The sequence below is a fragment of the Microplitis demolitor genome, chromosome 9, assembly GCF_026212275.2.
Source record: "Microplitis demolitor isolate Queensland-Clemson2020A chromosome 9, iyMicDemo2.1a, whole genome shotgun sequence".
NCBI lineage: Eukaryota > Metazoa > Arthropoda > Insecta > Hymenoptera > Braconidae > Microplitis > Microplitis demolitor.
The window spans coordinates 1662647-1686728 of record NC_068553.1 but is presented as its reverse complement, the minus strand read 5'-3'; the positions used below and the strand labels follow the sequence as shown (position 1 = coordinate 1686728).

Here is a 24082-nt window from a genome sequence, read left to right as displayed (position 1 = left end):
CCTGGGTTATGATTTATCAAGCTATATACAACCCTTTGAATTAGCATACTAACCCCAGTCACGTGTCATTAATTTTTTTCTTATTTAAATATAAAAAAAATTTTTTCATTCTCATTTATAATTTTTTTCTCCGCAGCGTACCCACGAGGTGAAAAAGGGTTGTCAACCCTTTACCAGCTGTGACATGCGCATTTGAATAATTACTTAATCATCCTCGCGATCATACAAAATGGCGGGTTTCTGCTCAAATAAATTTTCATCTCAAATAAATTTAAAATTCGAAATTTTTTTTAAATTTCAGACCCTTTTTCCCATGTGCTTGTGATTTTTAAAAATTCTAAACTAATTTTTATAGTGTGCAAGTAAAAAAAATGAAATATAATTGTTTATTCAAATTCCACTTGTTACTTTTTTGAAAATCGGTTTTTTCGGCACAGGATGCTTTTTAAATAATGGAACGAGTAGCATTTTGAGTAATTGATCCGCCTTAAATCCTTTTACGAGATTTTCTTGTAATTTTTGTTCGATATAAATTTGTCTAAATCCTAATTCTGATTTAGCGTCATTTATTAGATTTTCAGCCCAATTTTCAAAACCTGAATTCCCACTTGCTGAAAGTAGTCGACCTCGGGTGATTGTTTTGTTTTGACCCCTCTGATATAGATGCAATACTTCTGCCTGTAAATATATATTAACTAATAAAAAACTTTGAATGAACAAAAATTTTATTTTTTTACTATTTTAGACCTTATTCTAAAAATTCGATCGCAAATGCTATTTTTAGTTGAAACGAAAGAGGGTTCAATTGATGAAATTCTGCATCGTTTTTTAATGGGTACTTATATACTTACAATTTCTCTTCAAATTAATTGGTTTAAACCGAAAGCGAGGTAAAATAGGACGCCCGAATGAAATTAGCCAAAGGAACCCTTTTGTTAATTTTTTCAAACTTTTTTGCTTATGAACCGATCGCGATCGGCCTTGCGGCGATCGAAAGGGTCCATTGCAGTATAGATCTGGTGCATCAGCGAACGCGATCGGTTCAACCGATTCTGAGTTATTCCAACCAAAAAATTTTCGGAAAACTAGATTTTTGGAATTAACTCAGAATCTAATGAACCGATCCCGTTCGGTGATGAACCTTTTTTAGGGACTACTAAGCCCTTTTGATCGCCGCATTATTTATTTAAATCCATTGGTTAGTTTCCGAAAAATCGATTAGGCAAAATTTCAAAATTACCGATCTTTTTCAGTTTCTTTGAATAATTTTAACCCTAGACTTCCGATGGGTCTGATAATTGGCCCAGTGGTTTGTGTCAACGAGCCCTTTCGACCCCCGCAAGACCGATCTCAATCGGTTGATAACTTTTCGAAAAATCATCAATCAAAATTTTGCCAAATTAGCGAAATTAGTCATTTTTACGAATGTTTCGTATACTAATCATCGGATTCGTTCAAAAATGAACTGGCAACGTACCTGGTACAAACAATCTCCGAAATGAACCGCCGAAATATAGTGCGTCCCACTGCCCCGTCGTAGCACGATGTTCTCTCCTACAAAGACGTTGTTTTCAATATTGGAGTCGAAATCATCGCTATCCAAATTGATGACATAGAATTGATTGGTTTTCAATTGAAGCCTCCGACCAACGTGGCACAATCGCCCATCCATAAGAAAGTATTGTTCAGCCAAATATTTTTTGTCAACTCCATAAGACTCTTGCTCCAGCTTGCATTCAAAAAAGGACAGAATCTGTTTTCCATTTCTATTAAGTACGACTGCTGGGCATGATTGGAACTGAAGTAGCGAGTCGATACGGTTCAAACGGCATTGATCATCATTAATGTCAACTTTAGAAGTTTCAAAGTTCAGGATCTCGCGATCATTAACAAACGACTCATTAAATATTGGCTCAGTGACTAGACTCCTATTGTTATTTAGTTCCGTCAAGTCAATCGTTGAGCCAGGTATTAACTTGTTCCAGGACACTGGGCCTGCTGATGACATTGTGGGTGATGATTCTTTTCGGGCAGGCAATTCCGGAAGTTTTTTCAATTCGAGATCAATGACTATCTCATGATTTATTTTTTTAAATATTTTCTTCCTGTTATTGTCAGTTAAATTTAATAATGATTCGCTTCCATTTAAATAATTATTTATGCAAGCCTGTAAATTTTTGTCTCGTGTCAATATTTTAGATGAATAAATTGGTTCCGAGTTAATCATTTCCGATTCATCTAATTTTTTTTCGAAAACAAAAACCTGAAATGCAACAAAAGTTATTTTAATTTGCGAAATTCGGTGTAACTTTTTTTAAAATTGGGTTAGGGTCAAAAATAAAAAAAGCATTTGTGGCTCAGACCTTGTAGATTTTGAAAAAAAATTGAAAAAAATTTTGCGCTGCCTATTTCAAGAGTCCATTTAAGGTAAAAAGGGGAAGGAAATTGGGGGGAAAATTTTTTTCGGTTAAAATTAGATTTTTGGTAACAAAAAAACATTTTTTGGAAAAATTAAGGACATGGATGCTTTTTTCAGAATTTTCTGTATAATTTTCTTTTTTTAATCGTCTTTTTAGCTCAATTCCAAATCGACTTATAGCAAGCCCAAGATCACTGGTTACTTTTTCCCTAGTCCAACTTTAATTAGTCCTAATTAAAGAACTAATTACCCGAATTAAAGTTCATACCCCTGTTTTGGAAACGCCAAACGATGACCTTTCACCTCGTCAGACTAATTTGCATACTAAAAATTACCTTGACCTTCAAAAATTATTTCAAATAAATCCCATCCAAATTTCTCGTCTCCTCATCTCTAATTTGTAACCCCGTCCCAAAAAAAAATCTTTTTTCAAAAATCAGTCTCCCCCCCCCCCCCCCCCCCCTCATGAGCAACAAATGACTTACCTGCCATAAGCAGCCACCTGTCAAAATACTTTTGACGTAATGGGTTTCGTTATTTCTCTTGAATCTCACGATTCCCGTGAAATTTTTCAAAAGATTTCCCGCGGTCTTGGGAAAATGTTTTTCTCTAATCAAGTCAATGCTGAGCTTTTCTTCCCTGAAGACTTTGCACATCGTCTTGGATAAGCAAAAATTATTAGTCTGTAGATACTTCGGGTCAATAATTTTGGCGTATATTTTCCGTGAGTTACAGGCGACAAGTTTATTTTTCTCGAAAATTCGTGGATTTTCATCAGATTTGTTGTACAAATTAACTGCGATATAGTTTAAATTTTCAGTTTCATTTCTATTAATTGTAAAAACACTGCCGACAACGTCCTTTACGCTTGCAAATGAATTAAAATCATTTATTACGTCCCCGGCTGACAATTTTGTCGTAACAATAATTTTGCTTTCTATTTTATTTATTTTAAATATTTGAATTGCAAATAAAATAATTAGAGCACGAAATAGTTTACTATGGTTCATTTTGAACGAAATAAAAAATTATTCTGCGGACTGGATCGCCGGATAGTGAATTTATAAAATTCATCACGAGGTCGCGGTCATTGTTTTTGTTCATAATTATTTTGTTTTTATCGATGATGAATGGAAAATTTTTTCGTTGATGGTGGAATTTGATTGTGGGCATCAAGACCTTGGTGGTAAGTGATTGTGACTGTTATGCTTGGGGCTTTTGTAGTTGGGGGTAATTAGAGTAGTAAGGAAGTGGGGAAACCTTGCCTGCGGAAGTGGAGTAGGGAAAATGTGATGCTTTGATCAATTTCTTTTGGTGAATTTTGTTGTTATTCCTGTAAATTTGAAAGTTGTTGTTGTTGTCGTTGTTGTTGTTGTTGCTGCTGTTGTTGTTGTTGTTGTTTCTGATGTTGATGTCATTATTTCCGATGTTGTTGATGTTCTTGTTGTTGTTTCTGATGTTGTAGTTGCTGTTTCTGATGTTGTTGTTGTTGTTGTTGTTGGTGTTGTTGTTGTTTTTTCTGGTGTTGTTGTCGCTGTTGTTCTTGTCGTTGTTGCTGATGCTGTTGTTTCTGATGTTGTTGTTGCTGTTGCTTTCGTTGTCGTTGTTGTTGTTGTTGTTGTTGTTGTTGTTGTTGTCGTTGTTGTTGTTGTTGCTGCTGCTGTTGTTGTTGTTGTTTCTGATGTTGATGTCATTATTTCCGATGTTGTTGATGTTCTTGTTGTTGTTTCTGATGTTGTAGTTGCTGTTTCTGATGTTGTTGTTGTTGTTGTTGTTGTTGGTGTTGTTGTTGTTTTTTCTGGTGTTGTTGTCGCTGTTGTTCTTGTCGTTGTTGCTGATGCTGTTGTTTCTGATGTTGTTGTTGCTGTTGCTTTCGTTGTCGTTGTTGTTGTTGTTGTTGTTGTTGTTGTTGTTGTTGTTGTTGTTGTTGTTATTGTTGTTGTTGTTGTTGTTGTTCTTGTAGTTGTTGCTGATGTTGTTGTTTCTGATGTTGTTATTGTAGTTGTTGCTGATGTCGTTATTTTTGATGTTGTTGTTGTTGCTGTTGTCGTTGTTGTTGTTGTTGTTCTTGTAGTTGTTGTTGTTGTTCTTGTAGTTGTTGCTGATGTTGTTGTTTCTGATGTTGTTATTGTAGTTGTTGCTGATGTCGTTGTTGTTGTTATTGTTGTTGTTGTTGTTGTTGTTGTTGTTGTTGTTGTTGTTGTTGTTGTTGTTGTTGTTGTTGTTGTTGTTGTTGTTGTTGTTGTTGTTGTTGTTGTTGTTGTTGTTGTTGTTGTTGTTGTTGTTTCTAATGTTGTTGTAGGTGTTTCTGATGTTGTTGTTTCTAATGTTGTTGTAGGTGTTGCTGATGCTGTTGTTCTTGTAGCCGTTGCCGTTGCCATTGTTGTTCTTGTTAATGTTGTTGCTGTTGTTCTTGTGGTTGTTTCTGATGTTGTTGTTGCTGTTTCTGTTGTTGTTTTCCCATTATGTTTTGTTTCTGTGGTTGATACCACTGTTTTCGTAGTAGTTTCAGTTGTTTTTATTTTTATACCAATTATTGGCATTATTGTAATTCTTGTTATTCCTATTTCTATTGTTGTCGTATTTTTGTTCCTATTGTAGTTATTGTTTCCGTTTCTTTTGTTGATCCTCTTATTTGTATTTCTGTTCCTATTGTTGTTATTTCTTGTTCTACTGCTGTTATGGTCATTGTCGTTATTGTTGCTGTCATTGCAATTGTTCTTGTCATTGTTGTTCACAAGATTTTTCATTTCTTTGTTGTTTTCTATATTACTGATTCTTATTGTTGTTAATTAATTTTTTTCTCCTAACATAACTTTCACCAAATTATCTCCAAAAATTTAATTATATAAATTTTTATGATTAATAAAATTCCCTGCAAATAAGTCTCTTTTAATTCCGTCTAAAATTTATCATTTCAAAACAATGAGTCAAACAATTTAAAAATTATTTATATCCAATTGACGCCATACTAATTAAAATTTGCTCAATTATTTATTTTTACAATAATAACAATAATTATAATTGTGTAGCCAACCAATAAAATATCGACACACCCAACTGTTGATTACTTGCCCGACCTAATTAAAAAATAATTAAGACTTATATCACGATAACAAACCACAATAATCCGCAGTAATAAAAAAGAACTTGAAGAATTTTATTGATTCTCGTCTTTAAATATTATTTCATAAAAATATGTCTTTTAATTTAATATTTATTTATTTACTGTTATTATTATTATCCTACACATCTGCTCAACAATTTCCCGGAATAATCACAACTCAATTAATAATAAAAATAATAAACGCGACATTAAATCTCGAGTTCAATTCCGCGGGTGAAATTGACCAGGATAAATTTTCAAAATTTCTCGAGTTCATGGTACCCATAAATAATTACAAAATCTCAAATTTCGATTACGACTTTATAGGGAACAGTTTTCAAAAATCATTGACGAAATTTTATCTTGAAAAATTGGAATTTATAGAAAATAAATTTGATTTGTTAGCAAGTGGGCAAGAAAACAAAAATTTTGACAAAATTTTAAGTAACAATGCAGTGAAATTAATTAAACATAATGTTAATTTTGTGATCGATAGACACCATGATAAACATTTAAATAATTTTCATTATTATTATTTAGTTGATCAAATTTTCGAAATTATCACAAAAAATTGGAGATTTGAGGTAAAGAATAATTTAATTCCAAAAATTATAAAACGGATTGGGAGGGGTTAAAATTTCAAAAATGTCCATATTGTCTATTTTGCCTCTATTTTAAACACAAAAAAAAATTTGAAAAAGTAAGGGAGCTAAAATTTTAGAATTTTGAACCCTGGGTAATTTTATTTTTTACTTTTAAAATTCACAACTCAAAATTTATCAGCTTTAGGTAAAAAGTCATAAGGATCTTTTTTGTAGCAAATAAAATTTTGTGTAAAAAAGGTCTCATATAATTTTTCGATATTTTTGATATTTGTCCAGATATTTAAATTTTAATAATTTTGGCGGTTAAAAAAAAATATACTGGTATTTTTGAATAGAACTAAATATTGATAACAATAATAATAATAATTGCAGCCATGTGGATCGACACTTTGGGAAAAAATACTGGACACTTACAACCTTGGAACGCGGGGAATCATTAAAGCCTACACATTAATAATTTTGTCACTGAAATACAAAAAAATAATAAATTCCCAAATTCTTTATTACGATAGAAGAATTGAAAGAACTGTAAAAGAATATAAGAAACTAATTATACGAATAAGTAAAAGTACACGTCATTATATGAAGGAATACAATAATTATAAAAATAAAGTTCACTGGAATTGTGCGCCGTTTGAGTGGAAATCAGGTAAAATAATTTTTTTTTTTTTTCAACAAATATATATAAATATATATGACATTAACTTACAGGATCACATTACGATAATTTCACTACAATGGAAATGATGTTTAGTGACAATAAATTTTTATTAACACATAAAATTTATTTTAATCGATATCCGAGAGTTAGTACTAACGTCCGATGTGCTGACATAGAAAACAATGAGTAATTATAATTATTTTTTTACATAAATTATTTAAAAAAAAAAAAAAAAATTTTTATTAATAGTTAATAAATCCCGAGTCAGAATTAAAACAGTAGTTTGAGCCTCCAAAGCCTCAGTTCTTTTGATGTTGGACTTGCTGCTGAATGTAATATGTTATTTAAGTCCTCGATGTCCTAAAAGTAGCCTATGGAGGAGTAAATCACCTTTTTAAAATAGTATTTTAACCCTCTAAGGCCTACTATATATTTTAAAATGCTACTCAAGTCCTCAATACTCTAAACGAAGCGCATGGAGGACTTGATCACCTTTTTAAAAAGATGTTTTAACCCTCCAAGCCCTACATACTTTTAATCTGTAACTTCGAATGAGCTTAATTCTTTAGCATGATATTATTGTTGTAATAATATCTGCGTTCTAAATACATAAAGATATTTCCAACAGATCGTGAGCGTCCGAGTAGCAGTGCGGCAGTGGTCGTGCCTCATATTCGTTAGGTCTTGGTTTCGAATCCCGGCAGCAGCAGATTATTTTTCAGCCGTTGTTTTAAATTTCTTTGGCAGTTTCCGTTATCCAATACATCATTCGTATTTATTGTTCGCATAAAATAATTAATTAATCATATACCAATAAGTCAAAGGCTCTAATTATTCAATTCGAATTTCGAATGACAGTACTATTCTATTCGAAAGCCTACTTGTATAACTTTAGCTATTATTATTAATATTTTAAATTTTATTATTTTTCAACTCACAACAAAACATTTATTACTAAGAAATTATTTTTTGAATTTTTAAATTTCAAATTTTTTTCGATCAGGCTGGCCATTTCTAATTAGTGGCCCCCTTTTCCCTTCTGTTTCTTTACCAATTGTCCGCGATCCGATGAGAGTCTCTCGATCTATAAATTTAGGCTCTGGAGCTTATTTTACCTTTTTAAAAAGATTATTTGAACCTAAACTTGGTAAAAGTGGACAAAGTTACCACATATAGGTTCAAATCACCTTTTTAATGCATGGATCTTCATATTCTAAAAATATGATTTGAACCTCCTTACCCTCATGTAGGATTTGGAGGCTCAAATCACCTTTTTAATTTTTAGCTCTATCTCCACCTTTTCCGGAGTCATCATTTATGTTTAATTTTGTTCAAAGCACAATGCACATAATTGTATTAACTTTTTTTTGAATAGAGTGGTAACTGGATTAAAATTAGAAATGTATAATAATATTCTATATCCAGTAATTCAAGTAGGAAAACTAGAAAATAGCTCAATACAATTATCAAGCGTTTACTGGAAGCCAATAAATTATTCTTCTGATAACAATGACACTGTTTTAATCAACGTATTTAATAACATAACATATTTCAAACTGGGAGGTATTAAATTACCCCCACGCCATGTTGCAACAGGTACTAATTATCAATACAACCCGCATGGACAAGCTATATATTGTTAAAAGTATATAAAAAAATATATGGTGAATATGTGATAAATATATAGCGGCAAAAATATCTATATTGAAAAATATATTTTTTTTACATATATTGGATTATATATTTATAATAATATATTTACCCATATATAATGTAGTGTATTTTTCTATATATATTATCTCATATAATGCTCAATATATTCTTGCCATATATGGATAGTATATATATAATATATGAGCATAATATAATAAACTTGATATATACTTCCATATATTTAACCCATATATATGTGGTATATGGTCTCTATATAATTGATTATATATAAAAGAATTTATATGTTTAAATATATGGTACTGAAAACCATATATTTTGCAATATACTGGAAAACATATATAAAAAATATATTCTAGCAAATAGATATATTAAAATATATATGTAAAACACACATAAAAAGTCATATATTGATAAATATATTGGTGATATATTCTAGCAATATATTTTTATTCAATATAATATCATATATTAATACGGCAAAAATATTAATATTATTTTATATATTGTACAATATATCACATTATAATATTCATAGATTTTATCATATATGTTTTCACATATAAAGCTTTTTCATGCGGGATATTCCCATGTAAAAAAAAAGTGTTCGAAAAATATACGAAAAATGTTCGAAGCTCGTACATCGAAACGTGACACAATTTCGTATATTTTTCGAAAATCCAATGATTTAATTTTTTTCGTTCCGAAAATTTTTTACAAAAAAGTTTTTTGGATTTTTTTATCGGACTTTTGGATATTTTCCAAACAAATTTCGACCATAAAATCTCTTCGATTTTGAGTATATTTTTCTGAAAATATATTAAGGAAAGTTTTCCAACATTTTTCGTATATCCCATATAAAAAAACACTATATGGTTAAAATATATAAAATCATATATGTTTGCAACAAAAAAATATATGATATATTATAAAAAATCACACAGAGATTTTCGCCGATTTTATATGAAATTATATACAGTAATAAATATATGTACTTCATATATGTAACTTATAGGTTTTTTATATTAAGCCATATATACATTTTCATTTACCTTATAATATATTGTATTGATATATTTCCTTTTATATTCAAAAGATATAAAATTTTTATATGAAATGAAATATATGGTAGCATATAATTTATATTATATATGCCACCATATATTTTTCGTATATGATATATTCGTATATGATATATTTCGTATATATATGCTAAACATAAACGGACTCGTATATGATGAATATTATATTTTTAAATATAAAAAAAATATATCAGAAAAAATAGTTAAATTCGCCACATATATTTTCTGATATTTATCATATATATTTTAACCATATATGTTATTTTCATACGGGTATTTTTCGAAAATTTTTTTTTACGCGGGTCATTTTATTTTTGACCCCAAAATACTAAAAAAATTTTTTTTTGTTTAGGAGTTAAATTTCTTTTCATAAACGACACAGTGACTTTGACAGTGGGCGGAAGTAAAGTGAACAGTGACGATAATCCTAGATCATTGACCAAGATCAGGTGGTTCGATGAAGTAAACATAGATAATTGCGTCGAATTTTTCGAGATAATTGACGATGACGCGAACGCGGATGCAGCGATCGAACCGTTTTTCGACTCGCGTAAATTGATAACGTACCCGCCGATGCCCATTGGTGGGATTGGCCTACATCAGCATTTGGATGGAAATAATGACATTATTATTAATAATAATAATGATAAAAAATTGGGCATAATTTCTCCTTATTTTGTAAATTATGATTATTTGAGATTTTTTACACCGGAAATATTCGCGGAATTTCATGAAATTGTTTTTTAAAATTTTATTATTATTATTAGTTATTAATTTTATCAGCTGGTAATTGATAACTGACTTGTATGCCTATGAAATTAATTAATAAAACTTAATTACATGCAATTGATTGTTTATTTTAATAAAAATTAGAATTTTTTTTTTTTTAGTTGAGACGAGAAATTTTACTGATGCGTGATTGGAGATTTTGAGAGAATGGTAAGAGATAAAGGGATTGATAAGGATATGACTGGATAGGAAATTTAAAGGGCTACAAATTTGTATTGAATGAAAATTTTTCTAATATTGATAGTTTCAAAGATACTGATGGTTTTTTGAAAGTAAAAATTGGAAGAGTGACAAAAATAGGTTTTTTGGTGCTTCGTAATTAAAATAGGCGATTTTAAGGTTTCCGTTCATGATAAAAAAATTGATAAGGGTATGGCTGGATAGGAAATTTAATGGGCAACAAATTTGTATTGATTGAAAATTTTTCTAATATTAATAGTTTCAAAGATTCTGATGGTTTTTTGAAAGTAAAAGAGGGAAAAGTGACAAAAATCGGTTTTTTGGTGCTTCGTAATTAAAATGGGCGATTTTAAGGTTCCCGTTCATGATAAAAAAATTGATAAGGGTAAGGCTGGATAGGAAATTTAATGGGCAACAAATTTGTATTGATTGAAAATTTTTCTAATATTGATAGTTTCAAAGATTCTGATGGTTTTTTAAAAGTAAAAATTGGAAGAGTGACAAAAATAGGTTTTTTGGTGCTTCGTAATTTTAATGGACAATTTTAAGGTTCCGATTCGTGATGAATAAATTGATGAGGGCACAATTGGATAGAAAATTTAAAGGGCTACAATTTTTGTATACTTACAAAAAATCAAAAAAACCATTAGTTTAAAAGTTATCGGCGATTGACTGGAAATAGACAAAAATTTATAAAATTTGGTGACAAAAATAGAATGTCACTATTTATTTATTTAATTTTTGTTATTGAATTTTCTAGGTATCTATTATTATTTATTATTATTATTATTATGTAAGAGAGTGCTGGATGTATTATCAGTAATATAATACCCCTTTTATGTTCCTATATCACTGTCAACTTGTGACGTGGTTATAAATACAAAAGTGATACAAATATTAAACCAGAGGAGAAATTGCTGAGTCTAGGGTAGAGGGAAAATATATATATATATATATATATATATATATATATATATATATATATATATATATATATATATATATATATATATGTTATGTCGTATGTATTCTTGCTCTTATATTTCTATTCATTATTGTTTCGACATGACAGCTAGACATTTTTATAATATCTATAATATAAAATAATAATAATAATTTGTATTTTTGTGGATTCCTATGAATTTTTCCCGTTACATGAATTTTTTAAAATTTCCATGGCTTTTTATGGGTTCCTATGGAAACAAAAAAATTTTCATTGATTTCAAAGAAATTCAAGGACTTTTCCTTCAATGAATTCTCATTGATTTTTAGGGATTCCCATAGATTTTCAGAATTCTAAAAATTCCCATGAAATATAAATTTCCATGGTTTTATAAAAATCTAAGGAGTCAAAGTGTGTTCCCATGGATTTTTATGAATTCCCATAGAATTTTTAAAATTTTGAAGATCATTACAAACTTAGATAAATTTTAATGGGGTTTTAAGAAACTCATGGGGTTTTTATAAATCTCCATATATTTTTGTAAATTCCTATGGATTTACAGAATTCTGAAGATACCCATGAGTTTATAAAAGTTTCTATGGGTTTTTAAGAAATCTGAGGACTTTTAATAAATCACCATAAATTTTTATTATTTGATACATCCTTATAAATTTAGAAAAATTTTCATGGGGTTTTAAGAAACTTAGAAGGTTCTAATAAAGTCCCATAAATTCTTGAAAATTCCCATAGGTTTTTATAGTCCATAAATTTCTATGAATTATTCAAAATTCTTATGGATTTTCGAAAATTCCATGGGTTCTTGATAAATTCCCATAAATTTTTGCCAACCCCCATAGATTTCAAGAATTCTGAAGACACCATGAGTTTATAAAAACTTCTATAGATTTATAAGAAATCCAAGGACTTTTAATGTATCCCCATAGATTTTTATGAATCCCTATAGATTTTTATGAATTCCTATAGATTGTTATTATCTTATACATCCTTATAAATTTAGAAAAATTTTCATGGGGTTTTAAGAAACTTAGAAGGTTCTAATAAATTCCCATAAATTCTTGAAAATTCCCATAGGTTTTTATAGTCCATAAATTTCTATGAATTTTTCAAAATTCTTATGGATTTTCGAAAATTCCATGGGCTCTTGATAAATTCCCATAAATTTTTGTCAACCCCCATAGATTTCAAGAATTCTAAAGACACCATGAGTTTATAAAAACTTCTATAGATTAATAAGAAATCCAAGGACTTTTAATGTATCCCCATAGATTTTTATGAATCCTCATAGATTTTTATGAATTCCCATAGATTGTTATTATTTTATACATCCTTATAAATTTAGAAAAATTTTCATGGGGTTTTAAGAAACTTAGAAGGTTCTAATAAAGTCCAATAAATTCTTGAAAATTCCCATAGGTTTTTATAGTTCTATAAATTTCCATGAATTTTTCAAAATTCTCATGGATTTTCGAAAATTCCATGGGTTCTTGATAAATTCTCATAAATTTTTGCCAACCCCCATAAATTTTAAGAATTCTGAAGACACCATGAGTTTATAAAAACTTCTATAGATTTATAAGAAATCCAAGGACTTTTAATACATCCCCATAGATTTTTATAAATCCCCATAGATTTTTATTATTTTATACATCCTTATAAATTTAGAAAAATTTTCATGGGGTTTTAAGAAACTTAGAAGGTTCTAATAAAGTCCCATAAATTCTTGAAAATTCCCATAGGTTTTTATACTCCTATAAATTTCCATATATTTTTCAAAATTCTCATGGATTTTCGAAAATTCCATGAGTTCTTGATAAATTCCCATAAATTTTTGCCAACCCCCATAAATTTTAAGAATTCTGAAGACACCATGAGTTTATAAAAACTTCTTTAGATTTATAAGAAGTCCAAGGACTTTAATACATCCCCATAGATTCTTATGAATCCCCATAGATTTTTATTATTTTATACATCCTTATAAATTTAAAAAAATTTTCATGGGGTTTGAAGAAACTCAGAAGATTCTAATAAAGTCCCATAAATTTTTCGAAATTCCCATAGATTTTCAGAATTCTATAACCTTCCATGAATTATAAATTCCTATAGATTTCGAAAAATTTTTATGACTTCCCATAGATTTCTATGTATTCTCATTTGAATCTTATGGATTCCTGTAAACTTTTATGGATTCTCATAAATTCATATCGATTATCATAACTCCATAGATTCCTATAGATATCCATAAATTCCCATAGAATTTCATACTTCAATTCGTTATAATTTCCCAGTTTCCCATAGATTTCAAAATTTTAATAATAAAAAAATTAGAGTTGCAATAAATTTTTCAAAAATTCATTTTTGAAAATCATAACCATAAAAAAAAATTTTGGGAAACGGGGTAAAATGAAACACTTTATATATTAGAGTTTTTTTAAAAGGGGCAAGATGGTCACCTTTCTGTTAACTTTTTTTTTCGGAAAAAACTGAAGCAGGGGTAAAATGGGCCGATCATAAAAAAAATGAAATTTTTCATCAAATTTTTTTTTTTTTTTTTTTTTTTTTCAAAAATACCGGATGGGAAAATTAAAATTTTAAAAATATAAATTTTGAATTGCGTCTTTATTATTATTATTGATATTTAAAATAAAAACCGTCAGTTTTTAAAAAAAATTTATGTATTATTGGAAGTCAAGAGGTCATTACACGAAAAAAAAAAAAAAAAAAAAATTGTATTAACTCTAGAGTATCGAGTGCTCAGATTTTTGATTGACATCTCAATCGTTTTTCACATGCATATAAAGAAGTTACGATTTATGGCATTAGTATTTATGGTGCTAGTGGATTATGTGCCAAGAAAAAAAAAAAACACCCCTGACTTAAATTTTTTTTCTTACCTCCCGGGGACTTTTTTTTTTACATAAATTTTGACGCTGGCTAACGAGCGTCATTTTTAAATTTTTTTCGGTCATATCAAATTATTTAACGGCTTTTCAATCATATTTTTGAGGATTTTATATAAAAAAAATTGTTTTTATTAATAATCACTTACCCTCCGTTTTACTAGAAGTCAATCGTTTTTTTTATCGACAAATTTCAAATCGATATTTGAAAGTTGAAAATAAAAATTAATTTTTTTTTTTAATTTATAACAAATTTTTTAATGATTTTTTTTTTTTAGCTAATAAACTCGAAAATATTAAATTTGGGTAAAAAGTCATAAGGACCTTTTTTGTAGCCCTTGAAATTCTCTAAAAAAAGTTTCTTATGATATTGCTGCTATCTCTATCCCAAAAGGCTCGAAATTTGAATTAAAAAAAAAAAACTGACTCAAAAATGAAAAGAAAAATTTAATGAAATAAATCGAGGTAAATTAAAGTTAATTTTACTCCTAAAATATCAGCCCTACGGAAAAATTTATAAGGACCTTTTTTGTAGCTCTTAAAATTTCCTACAAAAAACTCTTATCTCGCGAATTCCTAAAATTGATATTTTAAGCCCTACGAGCTTATGAACTTCAAAAGACTTATAATGCGATTTTTTAAAAAACTTTTGAGATAAGAATAACTTTTAAAATATTCAAAATTTTGAAAAATTTGTAAGGACCTTTTTTGTAGCTCTTGAAATTTCCTACAAAAAACTCTCATTCCGCGAATTTCTAAAATTGATATTTTAAGCCCTACGAGCTTATGAACTTCAAAAGACTTATATTGTGATTTTTTAAAAAACTTTTGAAATAAGAATAACTTTTAAAATATTCAAAATTTTGAAAAATTTGTCATAAGCTTTTTTGTAGCCCTTGAAATTTCCTACAAAAAATCCTTATCCCGCGAATTCCTAAATTTAATATTTCAAGCCCTACGAGCTCTCGAAACTTTACACTTTCTTTAATTTTAAATCCCACAAAATTTCTTATAATTTAAAAATTCAAATAACTTCTAAAATATTGAAAATTTCAAAAAATTTGTTTGGACCTTTTTTATAGCCCTTAAAATTTCCTACAAAAAAAGTCTATATCCTTTCTTCCATATTCCCGATTCTTTCGTCAGTATTTGAGTTCAAAGACTGATAAAAATTTTATGGTTAAAAAATATTAAAAAAAAAAAAAAAACGAATTTTATTTTTATCTTTAATTGGTTTTATTTCAGTATCAAAAAAAAAAATCAATAATTACAGTAACGAAAAAAAATAACTATTTACTAGACAAATATTCATTATATTTTTTTTCCTGAGCGAGTTGTAATTTTTGTAATTTTTTAATCTGCCCTTTGCTCAATTCCTTTCCCAAATTATCATGAGTCGGCAATCCTGAGTCATCGAACTTTGAATACTTGTCAGTCTGACTCCTGAACATTTCCTTGGGAGAAATTTTCTTAGATTCCTCGCGCTCGAGCGCTTTTTGATTAATTTCAGCTTTCTTGCGCTCTTTCTCCGCAAGTTTTTCTTCTTCATACCGGCGCTTAAGTTCTCGCTCTTTAAGCAGCTCTTCTTTATTAACAAATTTTATTTTACTCCTACCCGAATCCATGTCATCTTCAAGTCGGACGCCCACGTTAGGAAGAATTTCGTCACGTAGTTTGTCGCACTCGCTCAGGATCAAAGAAGATTTTAATTCTTTACCATGATCGCGGATTTTTTCACGGAACGTAGATAAAATTTCTAGGTAAGGCATCACTACTTGTTCAATCTAAAAAAAATTTATTATTTAATTAATTGTAAAAATGTTTATTTTTGAAGGCGTAATTTTTAGAATTTTTAATGACTGATTAATTAAGTGATGCTAATTAATCACGTACTTTGATTAAGCAGGTGATTTCATGAAGTTTGAGTACCCACATCAATATATTTGCTCTACATCAAAAATATATATATGTATAAATATACATATACATATGAATATTCACTTTTTCTAAATATATTGATGTGGGTACTCATTGAACACAGGATTTCATAAGCAACCTCATGAGAATGTCTATTTATCTCTAAAAAAAAAATTTTCTTCAAAATTTCAAAAAAACAATTTTTGGGGTCAATGAAAAATTAATATTTCAACTTTTTCAAAATACATCGATGTGGGTACTCATTTGAGAGGGAATTTTATCAAAGACACAGAAATTTGGTTTAATTGAAAAAAATTAAAAAAATTAGGAAAAAAAATTTGTTCAGAGATCGAAAAATTTATGAATCGATTAAAAACATATTTAAATGTATTCCATCGAATTTGTGACGTAATTCCATGAAGTTTGAGTACCCACATCAATATATTTGCTCTACATCAAAAATATATATATGTATAAATATACATATACATATGAATATTCACTTTTTCTAAATATATTGATGTGGGTACTTATTGAACGCAGGATTTCATAAGCAACCTCATGGGAATGTCTATTTATCTCTAAAAAAAAAAAATTTTCTTCAAAATTTCAAAAAAACAATTTTTGGGGTCAATGAAAAATTAATATTTCAACTTTTTCAAAATATATCGATGTGGGTACTCATTTGAGAGGGAATTTTATCCGCTTTCAAAATACCTAATCCATTTTGTTCTAAAAATTTGTCTCCTCTCACCACATCTAAATCTTATAATTCTCATTTTTTCAATCGAAAAAAAATAAATAAAAAAATACTTTAATAAAAAAGTGCGTAACTGGACTTACATCAAGAGCTTCATTATCAATAGGGAACCCAATGCCCTCTTGTTTTTTAATTGCTCCAAAGATAGTCAGCATTTTAGTAACATAAACTGCAATATCTCTCAAGAGAAGTGTGTCAGGATTTTTCGCATCTTTTACATAAACGTTGCAGTGTCCAATCAGATCTCTAATTACGTCTAAGACAGTCCTCGTGTCAATGTTATCGCATAGTGCTTTATGGACGTTGTCTTTTGCGCGGGAAAATTTTGAGTTCAGTGCCAGTTCCAAGTCACCCCACTTTTTGAAAGTTTGTAAAGTTACTCCAGCTCCAAGATCCCGAATGCGGCACTTGACGTTCAAAAAAAATTCCTGCAATTAAATAATTATTTTGATTAATTAAAAAAAAAATTGCGGCTTAAAATTTTTAAATTTAAAAAATTTATAACTTTCGAAGTTCTTAAAATTAAGAAACGTGATTGGTCTCATTTAAAAGATCACACTTTTCTCGATCCGAAACACACCCATGTTATTAATTTTCCCCGCGAAAAAATTTAAAAATTTAAATTTCGCGGTTTTTTAATTTCTAATTAATTAATTAATTTTGAATATTTTTGGCGGCTGTAAAAATTAATATGTACTTACATTAACAAATTTTTCATACTGTACAGCCATTTCCATGGTACCTTCGCTGTAATCAAGAGTGTCCTTCCACGAGTGGAGCAAGAACGCGAGTCTCAATTGTCTCGCGGTGTGTTTCTTCAGGACCTCATTGATAGTAATAAAATTTTTTAGTGACTTCGACATCTTGCAGCCGGCTATTGTCAAGTGTCCTGAGTGCAGAAAGTAGCGGACCCAGTTATCATTGTTATAATAAGCTTCTGATTGAGCTAATTCATTATCGTGGTGCGGGAATTTTAAATCGACACCGCCGGTGTGAATGTCCATGCTCGAGCCGCAGATAGCGCTGGCCATTACTGAACACTCTATATGCCAACCTGGTCTGTTAATATATTAATTAGATTAATAAGTAATAATTAATTTTTATTTTTTTATACAAGGAAAAGTGAATGAAATTTTAGAAAAAGTTTGTATGACTTTGAAATCAGAATATTGTGTTAAATATCAAACATATCGAAAAATTTATAAGGACCTTTTTTGTAGCTCTTGAAATTCTCTACAAAAAAGTCTTATCTCGCGAATTTCTAAAATCAATATTTTAAGTCCTATGAGCTTTTAAAAATTCGAAAGCTTTTTAATTTAATGGCTACAAAAATTTTCAAATTAAAATAACTTTTAAAATATTTAAAATTTCGAAAAATTTGTGAGGACCTTTTTTGTAGCTCTTGAAATTCTCTACAAAAAAGTCTTATCTCGCGAATTTCCAAAATCAATATTTTGAGTCCTATGAGCTTTTAAAAATTCAAAAGCTTTTTAATTTAATGGCTACAAAAATTTTCAAATTAAAATAACTTTTAAAATATTTAAAATTTCGAAAATTTTGTAAGGGCCTTTTTTGTAGCTCTTGTAATTTCCTACAAAAAAGTCTAATCTCGCGAATTTCTAAAATCAATATTTTAAGTCCTATGAGCTTCTAAAACTTCAAAAGCTCGCTCGTTGAATTTTTATCGAAAAATTTTTTTTTCTTGATGTTAAAAATTGAAATAACTTTTAAAATATTCAAAATTTTGGAAAATTTGTAAGGACCTTTTTCGTAGCTCTTGAAATTCTCTACAAAAAAGTCTAATCTCACGAATTGCTAAAATCAACATTTTAAGCCCTATGAGCTTTTAAAAATTCAAAAGCTTTTTAATTTAATGGCTACAAAAATTTTCAAATTAATATAACTTTTAAAATATTTAAAATTCCGAAAATTTTGTAAGGGCCTTTTTTGTAGCTCTTGTAATTTCCTACAAAAAAGTCTAATCTCGCGAATTTCTAAAATCAATATTTTAAGTCCTATGAGCTTCTAAAACTTCAAAAGCTCGCTCGTTGAATTTTTATCGAAAAATTTTTTTATCTTGATGTTGAAAATTAAAATAACTTTTAAAATATTCAAAATTTTGGAAAATTTGTGAGGACCTTTTTCGTAGCTCTTGAAATTCTCTACAAAAAAGTCTAATCTCACGAATTGCTAAAATCAACATTTTAAGCCCTATGAGCTTTTAAAAATTCAAAAGCTTTTTAATTTAATGGCTACAAAAATTTTCAAATTAATATAACTTTTAAAATATTTAAAATTCCGAAAATTTTGTAAGGGCCTTTTTTGTAGCTCTTGTAATTTCCTACAAAAAAGTCTAATCTCGCGAATTTCTAAAATCAATATTTTAAGTCCTATGAGCTTCTAAAACTTCAAAAGCTCGCTCGTTGAATTTTTATCGAAAAATTTTTTTATCTTGATGTTGAAAATTAAAATAACTTTTAAAATATTCAAAATTTTGGAAAATTTGTGAGGACCTTTTTCGTAGCTCTTGAAATTCTCTACAAAAAAGTCTAATCTCACGAATTGCTAAAATCAACATTTTAAGCCCTATGAGCTTTTAAAAATTCAAAAGCTTTTTAATTTAATGGCTACAAAAATTTTCAAATTAATATAACTTTTAAAATATTTAAAATTCCGAAAATTTTGTAAGGGCCTTTTTTGTAGCTCTTGTAATTTCCTACAAAAAAGTCTAATCTCGCGAATTTCTAAAATCAATATTTTAAGTCCTATGAGCTTCTAAAACTTCAAAAACTCGCTCGTTGAATTTTTATCGAAAAATCTTTTTATCTTGATGTTGAAAATTAAAATAACTTCTAAAATATTCAAAATTTTGGAAAATTTGTGAGGACCTTTTTTGTAGCCCTTTAAATTTTCTACAAAAAAGTATTATCCCGCAAATTTTTAAAATCAATATTTTAAGCCCTACCAGCCTCAGAAAATTAAAAATCTATCAAATTAAATTTAAATGAGAAAAAATTAAAATAATTTTCAAAATATAAAAAATTTTGAAAAATTTATAAGGACCTTTTTTGTAGCCCTTAAAATTTCCTACAAAAAAGTCTTATCCCGCGAATTCCTCAAACCATTATTTCAAGCTTTACAAGCTGTTAAAAAAAAAATCCTTAGAAAAACTTAAAAGTCAAATTACCTCCCTTTGCCCCAAGGACTCGGCCAAGCAGGTTCTCCAGCCTTAGAACTTTTCCACAACGCAAAGTCATTCGGTGACTTTTTCTCCATAAGCTTATCAGCACCCAAACTTAAATCACCTTCGCCTTCGTGCAAACTGCTGACGTCCCCAAAAGCTTCTGGGACTAATTTGGCATACGAATGATTTTTGTCAGCGTCAAATTTATTGACGTCAAAATAAACTGATCCATTGGAAACATACGCGAGTCCATTGTCAATTATTTTATTTATAAATTCAATTATTTCCGGTACGTACTCACTGACCCTCGTCAGCACATTGGGCCTCAGAACATTGAGCGCGTCCATGTCCTCGTGAAATTTAAGCTCCCAGTGCTGTGACAATTTTTCAAAAATTTCATGATTTTCATCAGAAATCGTCGCGCCTAATTTTTTATCCAACCAATCCGCGATTGCGTCACGTGCATTGCTCAATAATTGGGCCTGATAAATTTCAATGTCTGACTTTGAATTTTTTTTTAATGAATTTTCTAAATTTTCAATGGACCCGCGAATTTTCTCCAACATCGATGACAACATTGTTTTTTTATCTGGATCAGTAACATCGTGAATAGACGATGATAAGTTCGTCATTACTGAGTTAGTGTCTTGGAGTATTTGCTCTAGGTTAGATGAATTTTTTTCTAGATAACAGTCAAATAAATAATTTTGACGAGCGCGTTTTATTATTTTGTCATCGATGTCGGTTATGTTCATCACGTAGAGCACGTCGTAGTTGAAGTAGTCTGAGAGGACACGACGCAAGATGTCGAAAGAGATGTACGATCTGAAAATATCGTATTATTAATAGAGTATCTAGAAATATAGCAGGTGGGGGAAAATTGGTCTAAGGAATAGATTCTAGAGGTGATTTCGTGAAGTTTGAGTACCCACATCACTAGGTTTGAGTGAGAAAAAAAAACGCGGGTAAAATGGGTCATTAAAAAAAATAAGTAATTGGAGCGAAAAAAAAACTTATTTAAATATAGCTTTGTGGGTACTCATTTGAAGTAAAATTGTCTCAAGAATACTAAGACTTGATTCGTTTAAAAAAAAAAAAAAAAAAATTGGAAAAAATTTTTTATAGATCACATAATTTATAGAATGATTCAAAATGAATTTTGATGTTGACAGCTGAATTGGTGAGGTGATTTTATGAAGTTTGAGTACGCACATCGATATATTTGCTTTCTATCAAAAATATGTGTATATATAAATATATACATACATATGAATATTCACTTATTCTAAATATATTGATGTGGGTACTCAATGAACGCAGAATTTCATCAGCAATCTCCTGAGAAGATTCATTTATCTATAAAAATAATTATTTTCTCAAAATCTTAAAAATTAAATTTTTGGAGTCAATAAAAAATTGATTTTCCAAACCATATCGATGTGGGTACTCATTCGACAGGAAATTTCATCAGCTTTATAAATACTAAGTCCATTTTTCTTTGTTCAAAATAACAAATTTTCATAATTTTCATTTTTTCAATAAATGGAAAAATTAATGAGGAAAATACCTCGCGTGACCCATATGTGATGCATCATAAACAGTCGGGCCACAACTATACCAGAGAACACGATTTCCATACTGCGGTACAAATTCTTCTTTTTGTCTCGTCAAACTATTAAATAGTTTTAATTTCGGCTTGTTTTCATTCGAGGGTTTTTCCCAAAGTGGCTGCGTACGTTTACTCATTTTTCTGATAAAAAAAAAAAATCTTAATTATTAGTAAATATATGATGCAATAACCAGGAAATATTTACTTTTTTTTTTTATTCACTCAAAATTTCTTATGTCAAAAATTTTCAAAATATTTCATACGTACCCTAATACAGTAATTTATAATAAATAAATAAATAAAATAAATCTAATTTATTTCGGCTTATTTTGCCACACGTGCACTGACAGTTATATATATCTATTTATAATTTATATATGAGTATATTATATGCAAAGCACAAATTGTACGTGGACATGTCATGAGCGCAGTAGAACAGCGACAGGGGACTGAAGTTCTAAGCTAGTTACGGTAATGGAAAATATTTACCATCAATAGAAAGAAGTCTAGAAGTTCAAAATTTTACTGACAGGTGGCGCTTAGTGGTTGGGTAGAAATAACAGCTGAGCTGCTGAAACTAGGGCTGTCCCTGTCGGGTACTCGAGTGGTGGGGGTGAATTGCAATTTGCAAGGGATTAGACATTAGAGATAGAGATCGAATAGATTTTTATTTTATAGAATCTTTTGTAATTTGAAAAATTATATTAAATATTTCTTGCATTATAATATGTAAATATAAATAGAAATTTATAAATAAATATAAAGAAAATCTAAAATAGGACTCCCTGGTAGAACAAAACGAATCACGCAATGTTGAATGTATATCTATATTAGGGTGGCCCAAAAAAACCGACTATTTTTTTTTTTCGAGTCTCTTATAAAAATTTGTTGGCTTACAATGGTTTAAGAAGCCTCTCTAAAAATCGACGATAAAAAATTTTCAAGTGGTCGCTCATGAATTTTGAAAATATAAAAAATCATCGAAATTTGAATTTTTATTTCAAATTTTTTTTCTTTCCGCGGCAGCAATAGTTTATATTTGTGAAATCATGACTATCAGCGACCCGAGAATATTGATAATAAAGCTTTTCGACTTTTTCACCATCAATTTGCATTACAATGAATGGAAATATAACCCGAAAAATATAAATAATAAGTTATTTACATAATTTTTTATTTTTTAATTCAAATTTTCCGGTTTTTTCGCTTATTCAAAACTTAGCAAATTTTATTATTTAAAACTGTCCTGTATATTTTTGGTTATGCAAAAGTTATATTTTAGTGAAATGACAATAATTAAGTTATAAAATAATACAAAAACTAATGCAGAGTATTAGTCACATATCACGGAAAGATTAGAACCCAAGTGGTTACTGTTCTGCACCCGACTCAGTACGGTTCTAGAAAAAAATGAAAGAAAATTGAGTTAGCACCCGACTGAGTGATGTGCGCACACGACTCAGTCAGGTTCTGCACAGTAACCAGTGTGGTGCTGCACCACAATCGGAGCACAGTAACCAGTCTGGTGCCGCACATGAATGACTCGGGTGCAGCACACGAATAAGTAATGTCTTGAGAATTCTCAGCCGATTTTCGAGCACACTACTGACTAATGTGTGTCACACGAATAGTTACGGTTCCGCACCGTAACCATTCGGGTACTGCACGCGAGTCAGTATGGTCTGAGATTGTAAAATTTCTTTCAGATGCTTAGCAAGTGTGTGTGAAAAGAATATGTAAATTTAGTCGTCTTAATTATTATTTACACAAAGTCAACACAGCATACCATACATAAACGACTATTAACAACATTTGTAATATGTACATACTTACCTAAATATTTATAAATCCAATCGGTATTGAACACTGAATGTAGATAAATATTAAATAATAATTAAGACGACTAAATTTACATATTCTTTTCACGCAACTTGCTAAGCATCTGAAAGAAATTTTACAATCTCAGACCATACTGACTCGCGTGCAGCACCCGAATAGTTACGGTGCGGAACCGTAACTATTCGTGTGACACACATTAGTCAGTAGTGTGCTCGAAAATCTTCGGCTGAGAATTCTCAAGACATTACTTATTCGTGTGCTGCACCCGAGTCATTCATGTGCGGCACCAGACTGGTTACTGTGCTCCGATTGTGGTGCAGCACCACACTGGTTACTGTGCAGAACCTGACTGAGTCGTGTGCGCACATCACTCAGTCGGGTGCTAACTCAATTTTCTTT

The 24082-nt window shown here is 29.4% G+C and overlaps 3 protein-coding genes and 1 long non-coding RNA gene across 4 annotated transcripts; 1 reads left to right on the top strand and 3 right to left on the bottom strand.

Annotated features, from left to right (window-relative positions):
• Window positions 1-204: 204 nt before the first annotated feature.
• On the bottom strand, window positions 205-2021 carry LOC128668654 (uncharacterized). Its single transcript, XM_053742014.1, has 3 exons — window positions 1478-2021; window positions 402-678; window positions 205-260 (listed from the first exon to the last, which is right to left on the bottom strand). Exons 1-3 carry the CDS (start codon window positions 2006-2008, stop codon window positions 205-207), a joined length of 864 nt encoding a protein of 287 aa, XP_053597989.1. The 5' UTR covers window positions 2009-2021.
• A 3537-nt stretch (window positions 2022-5558) lies between these two features.
• On the top strand, window positions 5559-10374 carry LOC103578487 (uncharacterized). Its single transcript, XM_008559613.3, has 5 exons — window positions 5559-6109; window positions 6503-6779; window positions 6842-6977; window positions 8167-8387; window positions 9897-10374. Exons 1-5 carry the CDS (start codon window positions 5618-5620, stop codon window positions 10289-10291), a joined length of 1521 nt encoding a protein of 506 aa, XP_008557835.1. The 5' UTR covers window positions 5559-5617; the 3' UTR covers window positions 10292-10374.
• A 5218-nt stretch (window positions 10375-15592) lies between these two features.
• Window positions 15593-23206, bottom strand: LOC103577264 (cysteine--tRNA ligase, cytoplasmic). Its single transcript, XM_008557834.3, has 6 exons — window positions 22112-23206; window positions 21803-21985; window positions 20239-21060; window positions 17753-18110; window positions 17135-17479; window positions 15593-16158 (listed from the first exon to the last, which is right to left on the bottom strand). Exons 2-6 carry the CDS (start codon window positions 21979-21981, stop codon window positions 15664-15666), a joined length of 2199 nt encoding a protein of 732 aa, XP_008556056.1. The 5' UTR covers window positions 21982-21985; window positions 22112-23206; the 3' UTR covers window positions 15593-15663.
• On the bottom strand, window positions 21324-21794 carry LOC128668623 (uncharacterized). The gene is made up of 2 exons (XR_008404273.1): window positions 21666-21794; window positions 21324-21591 (listed from the first exon to the last, which is right to left on the bottom strand). It is a non-coding gene; the product is annotated as an uncharacterized LOC128668623 (long non-coding RNA).
• Window positions 23207-24082: the final 876 nt, after the last annotated feature.

Excerpts from the sequence above, each read along its gene's own strand:
- LOC128668654 (XM_053742014.1), bottom strand. The coding sequence starts at position 2,008 with ATGTCATCAGCAGGCCCAGTGTCCTGGAACAAGTTAATACCTGGCTCA. Across the intron at positions 679-1,477 it reads TCGGAGATTGTTTGTACCAG|GCAGAAGTATTGCATCTATA; the intron begins GTACGTTGCCAG and ends ATATATTTACAG. Across the intron at positions 261-401 it reads GATTTTCAAAAAAGTAACAA|ATGAAAATTTATTTGAGCAG; the intron begins GTGGAATTTGAA and ends AATTTATTTGAG.
- LOC103578487 (XM_008559613.3), top strand. The coding sequence starts at position 5,618 with ATGTCTTTTAATTTAATATTTATTTATTTACTGTTATTATTATTATCC. Across the intron at positions 6,110-6,502 it reads CAAAAAATTGGAGATTTGAG|CCATGTGGATCGACACTTTG; the intron begins GTAAAGAATAAT and ends TAATAATTGCAG. Across the intron at positions 6,780-6,841 it reads GCCGTTTGAGTGGAAATCAG|GATCACATTACGATAATTTC; the intron begins GTAAAATAATTT and ends ATTAACTTACAG.
- LOC103577264 (XM_008557834.3), bottom strand. The coding sequence starts at position 21,981 with ATGAGTAAACGTACGCAGCCACTTTGGGAAAAACCCTCGAATGAAAAC. Across the intron at positions 21,061-21,802 it reads TCACATATGGGTCACGCGAG|ATCGTACATCTCTTTCGACA; the intron begins GTATTTTCCTCA and ends CGATATTTTCAG. Across the intron at positions 18,111-20,238 it reads AGTCCTTGGGGCAAAGGGAG|ACCAGGTTGGCATATAGAGT; the intron begins GTAATTTGACTT and ends ATATATTAACAG.